The 20,450-nt window shown below is 38.2% G+C and overlaps 1 protein-coding gene across 3 annotated transcripts in view; it reads right to left on the reverse strand.

Moving 5' to 3' along the window:
- Nucleotides 1–258: 258 nt before the first annotated feature.
- Nucleotides 259–20,450, reverse strand: part of Rab11fip2 (RAB11 family interacting protein 2) — a 39,682-nt gene continuing 19,490 nt past the window's right edge. The window contains exons 4-6 of one of the 3 annotated variants that reach the window (XM_042701341.1): nucleotides 10,085–10,130; nucleotides 7,424–7,491; nucleotides 4,334–4,421 (exon numbers count right to left, since the gene is read on the reverse strand). In XM_042701341.1, coding sequence (XP_042557275.1) covers nucleotides 7,438–7,491; nucleotides 10,085–10,130 — 100 coding nt within the window. In that variant the 3' untranslated portion in view covers nucleotides 4,334–4,421; nucleotides 7,424–7,437. Of the gene's footprint in view, nucleotides 4,422–7,423; nucleotides 7,492–7,973; nucleotides 9,277–10,084; nucleotides 10,131–20,450 lie in introns of those variants that run through there. The other 2 variants (XM_042701339.1, XM_042701340.1) reach the window with 2 other exon arrangements.

The following is a 20,450-nucleotide window of genomic DNA, read 5'->3' on the forward strand; positions in this document are numbered from 1 at the left end:
TCATTTTCTACCAAATCATGAACTCCATCCCTCAGAGCATGCCCTTCTAACATCTGCTGAAAAATGTTTGTTCCAACGTTCTTCTAGATGACTTCTCAAAACCACTTATACTGTGAATCAGGCTGTGGCTCTTACAGAATACTGTGATATAGATGCCCAGAAGGGGCACTCCAGGATGTATTAAAGAGAAAACTAGGACTCACGTACAAACACGCGAAGGTAAAATTATTTCGGTAATAAGAAATTCTGACAACTGGATTACATTTAAACACTTTAATCAACTATAATAAATAATCATATAATCATATAAAAATTGATTCATGCATCAATTACGTAAATTATACATACAACTGCCACAATACACAATGTTTATATGCTTTTGATTTCGTACCTGCAAAAACATATGAGTTACTAGAGCATTTACTTAAGGTCAATGTAATACTCCACCGTTATAAATAATGCTTTTACCATCCAAATACCTTCTAAGTACACCCATTTGTAGATCTGTAGCATTTTTTGTATCACCTATAAGCTTCAGAGATGAACAGAACCAAGTGTATCATTAGTTAACGGACTTCAATTCCATTGTAAGAGGATTTTTGACAGAGAAAGTAAATGAAATAAAACGTCAACTTGAGTTTAATGCTTGAAGAACTCCTACACTTCTTATTAAATACATCAGAAAATCCTTCATACTCAGATTAATTAGTTAAGGTGCTACCTATTGCATATTAAATACTTCCAATGATTGCATCTGGATTATTAATGTTATAAATCTGTGAAAATGGGGGCTTGCGATGTGTGCTGACAGACCCACACATCTACCCCAGTGAGCCAGCAGCGTGATCCTTTCCCTCCTACTTCACAGAGATCTAGTGAATGGGCATGCTTCCAATTCACACACAAGTGATACCTACTGTATACAGGACATACAAGTCCATGGACACAAGGAAGTTTCAGCTAGCTGTACAAATCTAAGGCAAGCAGCTTTTCCTAAAAACCTATAGAGGAAAAGAAAAGCTCTAGTGGAACAATCACTATACACACATTAAAGACAGCAGTTGTCAGTTCTTTTTGTTTTTTAAAAGATTCTCCTTGCTGAAAGATAAGCACCCTTACGGGGATGGGTAGACAGGGGAATGTGAGGGTGGGAGATGATAAGGGAAGGACTTGAAAAAGCAGGTCTGTCACTAATGAGCTTAGTTTACTTAGGTTTTCATTCATGAAACCCTTTTAAATACAAGGCAACGTTTTCACAGTTGGAAAATTATAACTAAATCTTGACTTACTGCCAAAAGCAAAAGTTGTAGTTATGTATAATCTATGAATAATACACGACATTCACAGATGAAGGGCAAAACTAGGTTCAATGCAGAATGTAGTAGCAAAAAGCAATACATAAAAACACTTGTCATAACTGGGTTATACAGTATTTTATATACAATATGAACTATATGACCCACGTCCTCCATAGTGAAATGTGAGGCTTATGTAGTGGAATGGTATTGTCAAGCTTTCAAAGCTGAACTTTAGAACTGAGAGGAGAACTGGTTTTAAAGCAATACTGGTTTTAAAGTAAAGCAGAAATAGTTTAATTATGTAACAGAAGTACATTAGTTTAAGATAGTCTTAAGTATCAATCTTATAATAGTTCACAATCTTGTTTGTAGAAATGGTATTGAACAAACATTTTTATGAATAAAGACAGAAGTAAACTCTGAATATTGTATTGTGCCTTATTTATGAACACAAACATATATATCATTTTCATTTCTTAGCTGAAACAATAAATCATTAGAATTACATTTTGGAAAAATAACTAAGGTGATCCTTTTGGCCTTTTCTCTAAAATGCCAGAAATGAATACTGTTTGCACTTCTGCTTAAACACTGGAACACTGGTATGTTTACTTGGAAATCTGTTCTTGTTTTTCACTTTTACATAGACTGATCGTGAAAATATGTAGCAGGTTTAATCTGGGTCAAGAGTAAAAATTCAACACTGGAACAGAGTACTTTCAGGCAGCTGTTAAGTGGAGTTTTAGTTCTAAATACAACACTTGTCTCACATTTTAAAGTTAAAAATACTGGTTGAGCTTCAGCCAGTCACTCATGGATGAGTTAGTCTACTCCAGAACATTTTTTTTACAGAGGCAAAAGAAATGCTCCTTAAAAATATATTCTCTCATAAAAAAGAACAGCATACTTTTTACTGAGCATTAAGGCAAACATATTCCGTATGAAACTGACATATCACTCACTCTAGAAGAATGAGTCTGGCTGAATGAAGCTCATTATGCTATCTTGCCTAATACGGAAAACATGTGCACTGTGGTGTTTTGAAGTTTAAGAATAGTTTTAATAATAATAAATGCTAAGAATTTTATAACATTTAATAAATGTTAATTTAAAATGGTACCAGGTTAAAAAATAGTCATTAATAAGACCACAAATGGAAAATAAAATCCTGCACTAGAGTTTCAGCTTTATTACAGAACTTGAATTTCACACGGAGAGAAAAACTGACAAAGGCATTTTCCTTCTCCATTTAATTTTAGAATATTTAATTTACTGTACTGGGGATAACATTTCAGAGTTTCAAAATGCATGTTCTCACAGGAAAACTAGAGTAACACAGAAAATACAGGTAACAAGAATCTGCAGTTTATGAATGTAAACTTGGTCAATAAATAAAACTACCTGCTTCTGATTTAAATTACAGTGAAATCTTTCTAGAGAGAGACTCTAGGGTATAAAACTCACTGCAGGCCTAGTGTGGAGATGAACCTTTTCCTTCAAATTTAGAAAGACAGATACACTGTGTTCACAGGAAGTATACTAGGTTTTTTAAGGGTGAAAAATAAGCAGAAGATTACTAGCATTTTTTTTATTATTGTGTTCAACTTAAATTTCAAAATTGTTTTATAAAAATCCATTTTGCTAATCCATGGATCCAATCCACATTTTGAGGGCGTGGACTTTAAGGAGGAGTCTCTCATACGGTGCTTACTTGGTCAGGTCTTGGAGGGTAGAAACTAGCAAGGGACTGCTCTAAAAACTCACTTCTGCTGTGAAGAAGAACCAAAGGCAGCCATCTGTTCTATTATTTATGAAACTTGAAACCAAGCCTAATTCCTCATTCCTAGTTTGGCTTTGGGTACCAGACAGACACCTTCCTCTTTTTATTCCTAAATTATTTTCATATATGACTTTGTAATATTTTCTTTGCTAATGATTTAAAGGCATGCACAATTTCAACAAAACAAACTGCACTAGCTTATCTTCTGCTAGTACCTTAAATAAGAGTCAAATGTTAGGTAAAAATTAACCGAAAGACATTCATGCTGCTGTAAAATGAATTTATCGTTTTTGTCAAAAAGACTTTAGAAGGGCTGGGATATCTTTCATGGTAGAATGGGCCCACAGCAAAAAATAAAAATAAATAAGAAACAAATCCATAGATGATCACTTTGGGAAAAGGAACACAGCTGTGATACGGAGTCACTCTGAAACTGGCATTCACAGTCAAGAGTGATTTGAAGCAGCTTCTGCGTGCGGAGCCAGAATAGTAGTGGTGACGTCCTGTTTTGCACTCACAGAGTGAGCACACATTCTTAAAGGAACTGGTATCTCAACCTTAGAGGCAACCAACGTTTTCAAATATTCTAAAAACACATGTATACATGAGGTATATGCATGTATTTTATACACAAAGATACATGAATATATATTCATGTACATATACATGTATATAAAATAGGGATGTTTTAGTAGTGTCTATAATGAGCTGTATTCCTGAAGCTAAGTTTGTCTACAACTGACTTGTGAGAACCTTGCCACAATATCGCTTCTGCTTTAGGAAAACTATTCCTGAGGGATAACTCATGAACTTGAAAGACATTGTGGGCCTATGGCAGATTGGTGGGTCAGCACCAACACCCACGTGAATCCTAGAAAATGGCTGTTCAACAAGACTCTGGCCCGTTTTCACCTTAGAAGTTTAGAATATTGTATTCACTTCCAAAGTCACTCTTCAGAGTCCCTGCTGATATTTACAGGTGAAACAGCTTTGTACCATGAGGGAGTGCTTGTAATGAAACCTGTCAGTGTGGTCCCTTCCCGTGACAAGTTTGTCCTTCCTCCTTTCTTCCCTCTCACACTCTTTCCAATTGGAAATGCAATGCGCTGGGTTTATTAGCTATTGGAGAACTTGCCAGCTTTCCGGGACGGTTCATACGGCACTCTGAGGATGCTGGGCGTCTCCTCCATCACCCGGACCAAGAGGTTGTCAATGTAGTCCTCCAGCTCCCGGATGTGGGTGTCCTTCCTCCGAAGCAGCTCTTTGTGTTTCACCAGCTCCTGCAGCACCTCTTCATAGGTCAGGCTCCGGAATCCTGCTGCAGCGTCAAAAGGATTACTGTCCTAGAACAGGACACTAGAGGGTTACTTCAATGGACAGGATACCAAGAACAGACATAAAAAATTGCTCAGAGCTGGGTGAAGGTGGCTCACACCTGTAATCCTAGCTACTCAGGAGGCTGAGATCTGAGGATCATGGTCAGTAAACCACTCAGAAAACTGGAAGTGGCCCTGTGACTCAAGTGGTAGAACTCACCTTGAGCTGAAGAGCTGAAGGACAGTGCCCAGGCCCAGAGTTCAAGCCCCATGACCGACAAAAAAAAAAAAAAATTGCTCAGAAAGCCAACTTATGGTTCTCCTCAATCCTTAGCTAGAGTATTAAGGTGATAGTTTTCAGACTAGCCTGTCAGTTCTGGGCATCAACAAGGACAGATGCACCAAAGTCTTGTTTTCAACTCCACATTCAAAAAATCTCTTTTTCATGGTGTGAAAAATATCCAAGTGCCAGAAACTGACCACATAATTTGCAATAAAATTAGTGTGAGGGCCAAGGGTGTAGAGCTCAGAGGAAGAGTGCTTCTTTCTGTCTCTCTCTCTTAAGGCTCCAAGAGAAACAGAAAAAGAGGTTGTAAGGGAGGAAATACACCATAATTTAGGACAAGTTAGCCACTAAGGTTAAAACTGAAGATATCTAAGAATGAGCTCGGAGGAACTATAAGAAGCTATTAAAAACTACACATTTGATTGAACTTTACACTTCATGGGATTGCTACCACAAAGTTGTGATTTAATATTATTATGCCTTGGCTTTTTATTGAAGACAGCTGTAAGAAGCAGGAATATCAAATGTGCTTCTCCAATTTGCTATGAAATGCTAAAGAAGACACTTGGAATTAAATCAATGAATATCCTTATAAAAAGCTTCATGGGAATAACTTGTTTTAATTTAGAGACAGGCAGAGCCTTTTTTCCTCTGAGTATCTGGTCTGTTTCCTCCTCCTACAAAAATACCTAACCAATTTATCTTCTTTCCCTTTTTACCCTTCTCATCAGGAAACTGAGGTTCAACTTCAACTATAATAATGTTTGGTATATCTGCATTCTCTCTCATTTCATTCATTTTCTTAACTTCATTCTATAAAAATTCTTCTGAAACAAAAGCATAAATACAACCAAAAAGTAAAAAGGATACTGAATTAATTCATTTTTGTTACAAAGGATTCTTAATATTAATGTGATAACAAAAGTGGAAGAAAAATACTCAGAAATCAAGAAAGGTACAGTTACAGTCCTTTACTGATACTCTCTGTAGCACTGGGATTATTTTTTTATTATGTAAAATGCCAAATAAAAAGTAGTAACCATTATGCCTTTTAAAACATGGTTCAACAACTTAAAAAATAATTCATCACTTTTGTTCAAAACATTTCCATTTTGTTTTAAGGAAAACCTACAGAAAACTGCGGAAGCTGATTTTCTTGTTCCAAAGGACAGAAAGACTGACATGTTCAAAGGAGGATGTGGTAATGTGACCCGGGACTGGCAACAAGAGAGAAAGGTCTTCTCTCCACAGGAATGAAGTCTTCCCTATCTGCAGTGTCTACTCAGAGCACACTAGAACTTTTCATCAGTGAAGCTGAAGTTGAACAGCTCATCATGCTCCCACTAGTCCTTCCCTTCAAGGCACCCCACCTCTGGCACCACCAGAAAAACCCTTATCAGTTTGATGTTTGGGTCACTGAAGCACACACCCTTTTCCCCAGGATAAACAGAAACTTCCCTCACTGCCTAAGACCTTGGACTTTGTGGAGGAGAGCATGAGCTAGGCCCCCTGAGACTGAGACTGCAGGCAAAACACAATGAGAATTTCGAGGTTGGGGAGGAGGGCTGGGGGGGATGATCTCCCTGCTCAACTAGGAAGCAGGGCTGAGGCCCAGTGGCCATGGCCCAAACCAGCAGCCAAGCATGCTGGAAATGAAGTGGTGGGTCAACTACCCCACAAGGATGTTGAAGGCTGTCATTAACAAGTTTTAAGACTTTTTCCTGTGGGAAAGACACCGCTGTGGGTTCTAAACAGAAAGGATAGGAATAAGCTCTGTTCAAGCAATTAAAATGGTTATAGCATGTAACACTGGAGAAGCAGAGATTAGTTTGAGGGCTACTGAAATGCTAAAGATGAGTTTTGATTAGTGATTACAGAGCTTATGAAAGGGAATTAAATTCAAATTTTCTAAGATACCTTTAACACAGGCATTAGAAACTAAGAAAGAAAAGTAACTACCAATTAATATTACCTTTGTCCCTAAAACACTATTTTATTTTTTAAGTACGGGAGTTTAAACTCAGGGCCTCATGTTTGCTAGGCAGAAATCAATGTACGTCTTACTTTCTTTCCTCCCTTAGTCTCTTTCAACTCAAAAATTCTGTGGTCTACAGAATGATTTTTCTGGACTGCATTTTTAAAATAACATAGTCCAATTTATGTGCTTCCATTTTTCTAGGAAAACATCTACTGAAAAGCTTTATGAGAACTGAGGGGATTAATGAATTTGAACTAAATAGGATGCTACTGATTGGGTGATTGCTTTGTTTTTTCCTTTATTTAATATATTAATATTTTTAACATTAATATTTATTTAATAACAGCATCTGTTCCACTCTCTAATTGTAATGAAATTATATATAAATGAACTGATTTCTTCAAACTAATTAAGTGATGACAAGCTAAAATATCATTTGTGCTCTTACATTTAAACTATCAGTAGTACTAGTTAACGTAGTTAAATGACTTTTTTCACTGAAGAAACTGAGAAGACATAAAAAATTCCTATTTCCTATTTTGACATTCTAAATTAATGCCATGATCTAAATCCACCTCATCTTTCAACATAATGAAGTATCACAATGCTGTTCAACATTTATATCTCTAGTTGAGAATAGGCAAATGTATTTTGTCTTACTTTTCCCCTCACAATGGCCTGATGCTAATATGTAAAAGACTTCCTGGAAATGCATTTCTTTCTTTCAGTGAGCTGTCCCTTTGTCCTTTTAGGTGAAAAATTGACCCCATATTGCAGCATCAAGTTTCTGGGCAGGAGAACATCTTAGAAACACATGGACTATAAATTATATTCTGGAAAAGAATATAAAATAGTTAAAAGCAGTTTCAGACTTAACTCCAGGTTTTAATATATAAAAACCATGTAAGCCTAATTTTAGGTATATAATTCTTAATTTGACAGATTGCTCAATAAATAAATAAATATATATGTCCTTTTTATAATTTCAAAGAAAACAATAAGATTAATATTAACTAATATAAACAATAGAAAAATAAAAAATTTTGGAGCTACAAAAACTAGTCAGAGGAAAACTCTTTAAGAAAACAAACAATTCTTGGAGAAAGTGGAAATGAAGTGCTCTACAAACCAGTGATGGGCAAATGAGGCCCACAGTGGAAGCCCTCAGTGCTCGGGGTTTTCCCTGAGCAACCCACTAGACACAGATGTTTTTAAGATGTCTTCCTATTTTCAGATCGAATGCAGGTTCGTTCACAACCCATTCTTTCTCATTCCCACTCTATCTCTGTTACCAAAAAAAAAAAAAAAAAAAAAGCCCATTTACAGATAGCAAATAAAGGGGCAGTCAGAGAATAATGGAATTCTGACATTTAATAATGTACTGAAATTAATTACTAAATTTAATGCTTATTTTAATCAGAATTTTCAGTAATACACTTGTGCAAAAGATGGAGAATTACTAGTGATCCATTTTAACTTATTCATAATCTAGCCCTTTAAACTAGGAGATATACATTTTTTACAATATTTAAATTTGCACAAAAGAAAATTATTAGGACTCAAAATAACTGAAGATTTAAAGAAAGGTTGTCCTGGTAACCAAATATTGGTAGGGTACTAGCTGACATCCAAGCAAGTGGAAGAGAGCGAGAAGATGAAGGCTTGGCATTCCCTGATCATCTCATTATTGTTCTAATGAGGAACTTTGCTCTGGGAATATCATCTCAGCTACTTTCACATCTTTTGTCCTCCTCCCTTCAGCTCCCTTTCAGTTCTTAATTAGGCCTTAAAGAGCTCATGCTGCCCTTTCAACTGGCTACTGCTCCTGCTTAAAACACTGTGCCTTTACCGACAGGTGTTGGCACCAGCACAGACGACATACAAACTTAATTACAAAATACTGCGTGCAGAAGGGGAGGAAATACCTTGGCGTATGGCTATGGCTGGAGAACTTCATGTAAATTACTTCAAACATCTTATAATCTTCAACATGAAAACTGTTCAAATACCTTTCCTCAATAATCAGTGTGAGGATGAGCTTTCTCCTCTCAATTGTATCCTGCAGTAAATTAACAACACCTAGTAATCCTTTAACTGTCGTTTAGAATAGTTAGTATTCCAGAGCAAAATAATCACACATCAAGGATTCTTTTATCACCTTTAAATCCTTTAACTAAAACAATTTTCACATTTTATTTCTTTAAAGAATTGTAAGGATGCTTTTACAGCAATAAATTACAAGATTTGGAAAAGTACATACACAAGCAATAGAAATTGTAATTAAGGTTACTTAATAAACAATAGCTACATGTTAAATCGATTTTTTGATGTTGCATTTTGTTTGAGATTAAGAAACTGCCTGATAGAATTCATTCTACTATCTGATCAAAGGCAGACTTCATATATTCTGACATTTCTTGCCAGACTGCTATATTATAAAGACTTGAATATTTATAAAACATCAAAACTTACAAATCATTTACATAAAACAGCAGAAACACAGTACAAAGTCCTGTGCTTCTACACGGTTTTCTTCAATTGTAAAAACAGACAACTGCATTTAAATGGTTCATAAAATCAGCTCTAAGTCCACTTCCACTTCTCAAGGGATAGCCGTCCTAGAAAGTTGGAAAAGGAGTTTGCCTAAAAAATTCTTATAATACACACCTGGGTCACACACACATTAAAGGCAGATGGTTGAAAGAGCAACCTCCAGCCTCTAGAAATAAAGGCCCTATTTCTGCTCAGTAAGAACTTTGTTCTCTACCAAGAATATTTGCCTGCATTTCTGCAAAGGTTTGAAATACCCAGAATTGACTACAAATGCAATGGAAATCTGAGACTTCAGGCAACAATAAAATGAACTTGCGATCTCTGAACAATCCTGACAAAATGTGTGGCTTGGGGCCACTCCTGTTAATCTATTTGGTTTTACTAGGATTTGGAAGGTTAAGTGTCCTAAAGTTTTTACAAATACTTTACAAGGTAAGTGGCTCTCCTGCTAGATGCTTTTCCTATTGATGAAGGCTAACAAGAATCTCTATTCTTTCTTACATCCTTATCCCAACAACAAAACACAATGGTATTCTCCATATGCCCTACTCTATTTCATAACTGTAATGCTGACTTTGACATGCAGCGTTCACACTAATTTCAGAAGTTTGCAAGTAAACTATGCATATTCTAGATTGGCTTCAATTATAGCTATGTTTGCTTGAATTTATACCTATCACATACAGAAACATATCCTCTAATACCTTAAAGGCAAAGTCTGATTTCACTTCCCTCCTTCCTCCCAGCTTAGCAGGCTGAGCTTTCACACTTCTGTGCCTGAGGCATTCAGGGACGGAGGTATTTTTTTGGAATGTGTGCCATAGAGAAACTCAGCTTGTTCTCTGGTAATTCTCTAACCCCTCGAAGACTTACCGGGATTTTCCTGAGATCTTCATTGCTTGTCGGATTCATATGAAAACTAAGAAAACACATACATAAACAAACGTTAAAGTGTGTCTAGACCATATGGGAGGAAGCACAAAACAGAAAATTTTTAATCTTAACCTTGCAATAAAAACTTCTAAAGCCCAACCTTACTCAGTAAGTGAAATTTAATCCAAGATGTAAAGGAAAATAAAACAGTATTTACACAAGACTTTAAAATCATTTATAATTTTAAACTCTGAAGGAAAACCCTTCAGTTATAATTAGAATTGAAGAATCATACAGCTAAATATGTAGCTTCCAAACATCTTTAAACAAGGATTTAACTCAGCAAGAGACCTTATAATAGGGTGTTTTTTTAAAAAAAAAAATGTATGTTTCATTTTATATATCTATACACCCACCTCAGGCCTTTAAACATGAAAATGGAAAAGTAAGTAACTTTAGGTTTGAAAAGATGACAGAATGAAAAGAGTTAACACTATTTGCTTTAAATGCTAGCAGTACAGAAAAAAAAAAAAAACCCTGACTTTCAAACATTACCCTATCAACCATTTCTGTCATTAGTATGATTTCTAAGTATATACGCTTTCAAAATTTAAATGTCGAAGCAGACCAAAACAAAACAGATTTCTTCCATGTGGAGAAGAAGAAAACATCACAGCTTAATGCCTAAACCATTCTCTTCTTTGAAACATGTCCATTAGGAAGGGGACTACTACCCAAGAGAAGCTCAACTTCAAAGCAATCTGATGAGTAAATATTTCATCGGTGCTCTTCAAGTTGAATCTTTACCCAGCACTTAAGAATATTAGCCTTAGAACTGCTACAAAGCATTACTGTCTTAGTATTCTTTTTATTACACACACACACACACACACACACACACACACACACACACACACACACACACACACACACACACACACACACACACACACACACACACACACCTTAACTGTGAGATACATATTTCTTATTTTCTGCATACTATCAGCAAAATAACTAGAGTCCTTTTAAGATTTTAGAAATTCATTTTTAAAAATCTTATAATTGTGTGACAAAACATACAGATACTGAGTGTTTATAATCACAAGTACACATCATATCCTGAACTGCAAAATCTACATGGTATATGTGCACATACAATCACATTATGAGAACTTCCCCCGTGGGAAGTTCTCAGATTTGTAGTACTGACTCCCAAGAACTGGCCACTGGCCGTTTCCAGCTAGAGCTTCTGTGGAAGGCAGCAATTCTGTATGGCTGGGGAACCCTATAAATGAGTGAAATATATATTAGATACATACAAGGCAACACAGACAGGAAGATATGGCTGCCACATTTCTGTTTCTGTATCTTACCATCCTTACGGTAATCTGCACAGTCCTGGACTACTGTCAGGCCTAAGCTGACAAGACCTAAAGAATCTGATAAAAGAGTGGCTGAAATAATTCCAAAAGGACATGAGTAGATCCCTTAGGCTTCAGTGCCCTGGTGGCCCTGCTGACACATGACTCCAGTGGTCTCTTTACTTTTCAATCCTGGGTAGTGGAATAAGGGGTTCAGTGAAACTAATCTCTCCAGACCCCTTTATCTCACAGCATGTTTTCTGTTGAGCCAAAAAATACATTTTGTTACATTCCTCATCCCTCTCATCTGACTGAGGTGTTCTGAAGGGCAAGGGTTTTGCACTGAGACCTGACAGGACACTAGGTACTCAGGTGCGCTGCTGGGTCCAGCAGCAGGTGCTGCGAATTCCAATTCTGGTTCTGAACTTGCTGCAGAACCTTGAGTGAGTTACTTCACTTTGTGTCTGTAAAAATGGCAAAAGGATCTACTACGGGAGACTACTATGAAGATTAAATGAGTTAATGTGAAAAACACACAGAACCGTGACAAGTGAATAGAACATGGTCAATTATTTGGTTTCATAAACATTATGTAACACTTAATCTGTTTTAAGTTAGAGACCATTTAAAACACTTAACCAAAATCAACTCAAGTTCATAACTCTTTTAGGGGATACTACTATGGTCTCATATTGTCATATCTTTTCCACCGTTTTAAAAATGAGGGAGCAAAGTTACAGAGAGGTTAGGTAACTTGTCCTTGGTACCTCCCCTGGTAACTAGTGGAGCTGACTGGCTCTGGAATCTGTCCTCTCCTTCTCACAGCGACACCCAGCCCTACCCCTGCCAACCACAGACAAATCTGATGGGCCACACAGATTATCAGCCCATGTGTTTCCACATCCTGAGGTAGAGTGGCACTTACTCCATGCAGTCTTGACAATGCAATTCTTCAAATACAAACCAAGAAAAGCAATATTCTCTCATAGCAATTAAAGCAGGGGAGGCCTATTTCATGGAAAAGGCAGGGTTTGAGAAGGTTAGGTCTGGGGGGCTAGATGAGGGCTCTACAGACAGTGGCACCTCCACAGGCCACTGGAGACTGGAATGCCAGCCACAAGGGGCAAGGAACTGACAGGTACTGAGGCCAAACACAAGGACCACATACCTGATCCATGGAGCAACAGGCAAGTTCTTTGATATGGCTTTCTCTCAGGTTTAATATGACAAATGGTTCATGTGAGACATATCCACCCATTTCATCCTTGAGAATGAATACTAGCATCTACTCAGTATCTCAAGAAATCATTAAATAAGAAATCATTAAAGAAAATTTATGCTATTATATAGACATATGTGTTCTATAACCTTACTAAAAGCTTCTAGGGAATAGGATCTAGAACAAAGATTGTATCAACATCACAAAACGAAGCTTAATTTCTGTAGTGTGTTTCATAGCATCTAACAAAACTTAATGAGCACTAAAAATGTCTGAAGACTCTTTTAAGAACTATCATGTCTGCAAGGCCACACTTGGAGTTGGGGAAGGGCATGCAAGGCAGCAAGCCCAGCCCCTCCCAGTGCACTCTAACCAAGACTCTCACATCACGTATTGTCTGAAATGCAAAGGCTTAGCCCTCCCTCCTGGTCTGCTTTATGTGCACACACTGACGTGTCAAACACATGACCAACTCAGTCATTCATGGCTGCCTTTTTTCATCTGTCTTACAGGAGAAAAAAAGAGTTAACTGAACTGGATTGAATTAGCCTGGTGAAAAAATAAAATGTCTCTATTTATTGAAGTGTGGCACCAATTTGTGATATCTTTCTCTTTGGACTGCTGTCCTTATGTCAGACAAGATATCGAATAATACAGTCTGACTGCTCAACTGAGCTGCTGACAGGTTAAAGAAAACGGTGTTTTTAATCAGCTACAAAACAAACTTGGATGTGCTCACACTGAAAAAAAAAAAAAGCTACAGAAACTGAAACTCCAGAATTTAAGAATTTTTTTTTTTAAAAGTAGAGCAGTTTGGAGGAGATAGAATTTTTGAAGTAACTTTTAAACTTGAAAAAAAATGTTGAAAACTACTTTAAATGCACTAATCCTAATATTCTGAAGTCAATAAGGAAAAGCTTCAGCATTTTTAATTTGCTGATGTTTGTGAATTTTAAAACAATTTTCCATGTAAATGTGAATATTTGAAATATTAAGCTACTAACTTTAAAAATAGTATTAATATCTCTTGTATAGTATCACATTAATTTATCTTGGAGTTAGAACAAATGAATGAGGAAATTTAAATTGTCCTTCTGTCTGTACTATGAGCTAACCTTCCATACATAAGTCAGAAAAACAAACCTAGGCTATAAAGAGAGTATTGTGACTGTCACAGCATCACAAGGGCAAGTAGCAGTGGTTAAAGTGATCTTTTTTCTTTTTTTAAACAAGTATACATGCTTTCAGAAGAAGAAATCTTTAGAAGGAAAGGAGACTATTCAGGATGAAAAGTACAAAAAATAATAATAACCCCTAAGAATGAAGGTCTATCTTATGGCTGGCTGACACTGCTTCTAGGGTTCAGCGGGAACTGTGCCACCTCCGGCCTCCAGGACATTAGCTCTCCAAGGAGGTCTCTGGCTACACTTCAATCTCCTTACAAGCCCTTTAACAGGAGGATGAGTAGAGCATCAGTGCACCCCCACATCTCTTCCCAAACAACTACTGCAGAAAATAAACAAAGTCCATTTTGACCTACAGCTTGACCAAGTTTGTAACTGTATGAATTCAAATTAATTGCAAACTAGAGGTTTGCACCCTGACAGAAAGGAGGAAGGAAGGGAAGGAAAGAGAAAAGGGGGGAAGGAGGGGTGCAGAGGAGTAACTTTAACTGGTCAATTCTTTACTTTGTATAGGAAGTAAGGAGAATTTCAGACAGTAATTATTTTCAAAGGACAGCATTCTACTGATCTTGGGCTCTAGAAGCCTATGGCCTGCCCTCAGTAGCAAAGATCAGTGAGAGGAGGTACATACCAATATGATATGAAAAGAGAAAAAGAAAAATACTCCATTTACAGCTCACCAATACTTCATCCACAGTGACATACAGAATAACGACACAGAATAATGACACTATGATTTAACAGCAGTCCCAGGAATTGGGACTTTTAACTCAATCCCTGTAAGAACCCTATGAAGTGAATGGTGTTTAATTCCCATTCCTAGGTGAAATGGGCACAGAGAAGTTAAGCTGCCCACCCATGGTAACACAGTTATCAAAGTAGCAGAGTCAAGGTAGCACAGAGAAAGGTAGCACAATTCCAGGCTCTTCAGCAACTATTTTCACTTCCAAAGAGGCCCTCAACTGTGCACTCCTACCATAAACTCCCTGGCTGGCTTTAAGGAGTCTAGTGCTATTTCTGGATTCTTCCAACCAGACATGGTTTAGAAAAGTCTGATGCTTCATCCTAAAGAAAAGGACGATGGCCGATGAGCATGACTTAAGCAGCCATGACTGTAACTGCATACTCTTTTGTTTGCCCTTCCCATGTTATTCCTGTCTGCCCCTCCCTGGGTTCCATAGCCCACAGGCCTCCTCAGGGCCTACCGCTGGGTGGAGGGACAGCTAGGTGAAATACCTGACCTGAGCACCATTCACTACCTTCTCAGTCCCTCCTTGCTGGGCCACACCTCTATTTACAATCCAGGCTGCCACAGCAACTGTTCCCTCACCGCGGGTGGTAGCAGTCGTTTTTGTTTTTGTTTTTGCCAGTCCTGGGGCTTAAACTCAGGGCCTAGGCACCACTGTCCCTGAGCTTCTTTTGCTCAAGCCTAGCACTCTACCACCTGAGCCATAGAGCCACTTCTGGCTTCTTCTGTTTATGTGGTACTGAAGAATTAAACCCAGGGCATCATGCATGCTAGGCAAGCACTCAGCCACCTTCCCAGCCCTGGTAGTGCCTTCTAAAACTGCTGGCCCTTGTAGTACACTGTCCTTGCCTCAACATCTTTTGATCCACACTAAACTTTCAACTATTTTGAGTGTGCTGGCTGTCTCCTGCTATGACTCAACTGACACAGGAATAAACAAAAAAATGCCATTAACTACCCACTTAATAAATCAAGTTGACTAAAGGATAAATGTGTGCTCTGTGTATTAGAAAGAACAGTAGTATGGATGGATGGGAAGGAGAGAAAAACAATGTGACACAATTACTCAGGTGCATTATCCTGCATTTTCCCCTTCAATTTCTGACTTATGTTCTATATTTATTTATTTAAGCAATACTTTTTCTTCTCAAAATATATAGCCTCCCCTTTTGTAACAATTTACCATTAGCCTAGCCTTCTCAACATTTTTCACACTCTCAAGGCTACATTTTTCAATGTAGGATATTTTAAAGATTCACTGTTTCTATAGCTTGAAAGTAGTATAGCTTAAGTGACCTGAGTTTTGATAATACCACATCAGATTTCCACTGTTTCACACCTGAAAACGTATTTTCATATAGTTGTGAGCATGCCTCTGAAGGAGCAGCAGTCAGTAAGGAAGGCTGGAAAAACTCCCTGCAGTCTCACCCACAATCAAATCCCCCGGAACACTGCTTGGGCTCTCTCTTCCGATGTGACCTTTCTCACTGCCAGTGTCTCCCAAGGACACTCCATTTCACCTCCCCTCCCACAGAGTATCTGTACAGTCCATTTCCTCTGGTGCACTCCAGACAGGTGCCCTGTCTCAGTAGATTTCCCATATACCTATCCCCCAACACCAACACTCACTGTGCTTAGATGAGGGCCCCCGTAAACTACTTTAGGGCAATCATTTCTCTTTCCTCAACTTCTCAGCTCCATTTCACCCAATGACCGTTTCTTCTTTTCAAGACTCTTTCTGGCAGCACTTTCCCCCAACTTTATCAATTCTTCCTTTCCCTTGCCACCTTCTTCCTTACTTGATTGGGTATTTCTTAGGGCTGTTTTCACACCTTTCTGTGCTCCACATTGGTGATATCCTATTCTCCCACTAGTTCAACTGCTCCCACTACATGGATGGATGACTACAAGATCTTTTCAAGCACCATGCCTGGCAACAGCCTCAGAAGAAGAATTTTACATACCTCAAACCAATCACTGTGTGGTCTAGTAAATTGCCTGTCTGCTTATTCTACTTCCTTAGCACACCACTAGTCTCCTGAGCACTCCCAGGGAAAATGGAAGCTCCCTGCACCCTGGCCTACAGTGTGCCTGCCTCACTAGCTCCTTGATGCTCATCTGCACACTGCTGGCTTTCTAATCACAAGGCCAAATACCTGCTGCCTTGAGGAACTACACCTGATAACACTTAGCCCACTTCTTCCTTGCCCAATCTAGCCTAGGTATGGTTGACTGGCATTCTCAAGCTCAAATCAAGCCTTGATACTCAACTGTCAAAAACCTCCTGGTCTCTGACTTCCTTCTGAATTACCCCCCTTTAACCTAGACTTCAAAGCCCACGCACTTTACCCAATCTATCTCTTTAGACCGGTGTTCTACCTATATTATTTTAATTTCAGAGAATTAAGATTAGAAAAGGGTTAAAAGAAACAATAATGAAATTGTTTTGAAGGACATCTTCACAAGAGAGCTTTTCATCTGTGACTGGGAGCCCTTGAAGGCAGGAGCCACAGCTCCTTAATCCTTCAGTCCTTGCCCCTGACACTACACAATGGCAGATGGCTGAGAAATGGACACTGAGTAAATTAATACCCAGGAGCTAATAAAAATTCATAAAAACCAGGTAACAGGTAAATCAATGGTAGGCTAATAGTTGTTCCACCGACCAGAGAAAATGCCCTAGAAGAAGAAACCATTTTCCTCATTAGCAAAGATAATTTATATATTTAAATGGGAGATATGCCAAAGGAATATACTGCAGTTCTAAGATGGGGAGAATTATTCCAATATTTTCAATTGCCAATGAAAACGGACATAAGTTTTCAAGCTGTCAACTCAACTAGCCAACAGATTCAGCACCTAGCAGGACTACCAGGTTAATAACACAATCCAGATCAACCTGAGATTCTTGTGGTAAATCCTAAAAACAGTTCTTTTCATATTTATTACCCATGTAGGCTACATGCTAAAGTTTTTTAAACATCCGCTAAAGCCTAATAATAATCTAATATAGTAAATAAATAATAAAATCCTCTTTCTAAAGCCCTAAAACAATGTATTTAAAGAGACTTCACCAATAAATGTGTTTAACACTTTCTAATTATATTTATATATTTATTTATTTACAGGCAAGTAGGGTTGACCATAAAAAGTGAAAGCATTTTTTTTTCTTTTCAGAAAAAAATTCAGGAATTCAGGACCAAGTTGAAGTAGTGACAGCCCAGGGTGAAATGCTACATTCTTTCTCCTGGGACTGGGCACATACACTAAACACTCAGATGACAAAATAGAACACACAAGTGTCTCTTGGGATTAAGAGTAATTGACTTATTATTATTCTCACAGGATAGCTTTATGAGATCTCATAGGCAAGGCAATTAAAAACTGTGGTCAGTGACGTTGAAGATCATGGACAGCTAATTCAGACCCTTGCAACTCTTCTGTAATGAATGGTAGCAAGTTGATGGAAAGGACCAAAAACTCAAGGACTTAAGAGCAGCTAGGAAATGAAGGTTTGTGTCAACAAGAATATTTAACTGACTTGTCAGGCACAAATGGCTCATGCTTGGAATCCTAGCTACTGAGGAGACTGAGATTTAAGGTACAAATAAAGACCAACCCAAACATAAAGACTCTATCTCCAAATTAACCATCATAAAGCATGATTGGAGGTGTGGCTCAAGAGGCCAAGCACTAGCTAAACAAGGAAGTGGAGCAAGCTAAGGCTCTCAGTTCAAACCCCATTACTGGAAGAGAGAGAGAGGGAGAGAGAGAGAGAGAATATTCAATATTATTTTCTCCTATTAAAGAAATGGTAATTATTTCAAATACAATTGACCGATTTTCAAATGTAAGCTCAAACTCTAAATGGATGTCAATGGAATATTTGAGATCCAGAGAGATCCTAAACTTCATTCATTTAGAGCAACACTTTCCAAGCTTTTGCATCTTTGAAGAAATCCACGAACTTCTTTGAAGTTTTGCAATTCATACCACAGTGCAATGAGACTTGATTTAAAAGCATTTTTTTGTTTGCAACTTGGAGAAAGGATGCTTGGTTAGTTCTATTGTTCTGTGGAGACACTGGCTTTCCACTACCACACACTCAACTAGCAGTTATCTTGGAGGAAATAGAGACTCAAATCCCTTTTATTTTATAAACAAAACAGTGCCAGTGGGAGGAGTAATGGGAACAAGAACCAGCACGGTCCCATTTGCCTCTGAGATCAAGACCTATCCCACCAGCTTTGACCTGCCTGTTCCTGTGAGTGGTGGAAACAACCTGGGCAGAGGTAACTCAATGCATCCTTGTGGATCCTGGGCCACAGGGCCCACACCCCAAGCTGTCTAGCTGTGCCTGAAACAAAGCCAAGCCTAGAGGAGAAGCCATGGTACTTTCTGATCTTCAGGAAGGCCTCAGCTGTTCAAGAACCACTTGTTGTGAAGGTCCTCAGGCCATAATCTCTGCAAGGCCTAAAAGACAAGGAGAAGAATCCACAGCATTCATGTTTCTTGGGGCCCTCCCTTGTGACATAAGTTGCAGGCTCCTACACCTACTTCTTTGTGGAAGCAAAGCTGCTAGGATGGCTGGGTAAGAAGTCTAGCCTTGAAATACATTTAGCAATCATGTGTTTGCCTCAGTGAGGTGGGTGAAGACATAAAAATATATTCCTGCTAGAATACTGTTTTGTATAAAAATAAACTTTACAGGCCTCTCCAAGCACAGATGAGTAAAGTCTTGGTGACCATTCAATAGATGCTGAATCTCGCAGCTTTTCTAGAATGTTTCTTTATGTAAAACACAGGCCATTTCTAATTTAAAGACTGCAATTTTAATACACTCTAATTAATCTACAATTTCTTTTGTGCAATAATTGTCCCACTGTCCTGACCCTATAGGTTTGGTAAGTAAAATTCATTTGAGTCCTGCTTGTCTAAAATCTCGGTTAGAAATTCCACCTCATAGCTGGGTGCCGGTGGCTCATGCCTGTAATACTAGCTACCCAGGAGGCTGAGATATGAGGACTGCAATGCAAAGCCAGCCTAGGCAAGAAAGTCTTTTCTCTAATTAACCACCAGAAAACCAGAAGTGTCACTGTGGCTCAAGTGGTAGAGCACTAGCCTTGAGCTGACAAGCTGAGGGACAGTGCCCACGCCCTGAGTTCAAGCCCCAGGACTAACAAAAATAAAATAAAAATAAAAAATATAAAAAAAAGAAATTCTGCCTGAGCTACACCTTTGAGGCCATGGAACTCTCCCTACTCAGACCATAGTATTCTCCTTGCTTTCTAAGTTCCTAAAACAGCAATTCATCACATTACTCATGGAACTCTCCCTACTCAGACCATAGTATTCTCCTTGCTTTCTAAGTTCCCTCAAACAGCAATTCATCACATTACTCATGGAACTCTCCCTACTCAGACCATAGTATTCTCCTTGCTTTCTAAGTTCCCTCAAACAGCAATTCATCACATCACTCATGCAGGTTCACTATTCAAATATTCCAAGTTCCTAGGAATGTGGTCCTGTCTCTTCTAACCTTCAGCAGTTTTAGACAGGTTGTTCCTGAGAGCCATCTTCCTTTATAACTATTATTCCCCTCTCTTTTCATACCTATCCTTTAAGATTCTGGTAATTCCACCTTTTCCATTATGTCGACACTGTCCAACTTTATCCACCTAAATTCCTATCATTTGAGACAGCATGTGGTTATGTGGCTTCAAACTAATCCTCCTGCTTCAGCCTCTTGGGTGCTAGGATTCCAGGCATGTGCCACCACATGCAGACTAATCACCTGTAATGTTTTACTCCAGTAGCACTTACCAACTTATGACCCATTGGGACAATTACT

This window comes from Dipodomys spectabilis, unplaced genomic scaffold, assembly GCF_019054845.1.
Source record: "Dipodomys spectabilis isolate Male_0828 unplaced genomic scaffold, ASM1905484v1 ptg000289l, whole genome shotgun sequence".
In the NCBI taxonomy this organism is placed as follows: Eukaryota; Metazoa; Chordata; class Mammalia; order Rodentia; family Heteromyidae; genus Dipodomys; species Dipodomys spectabilis.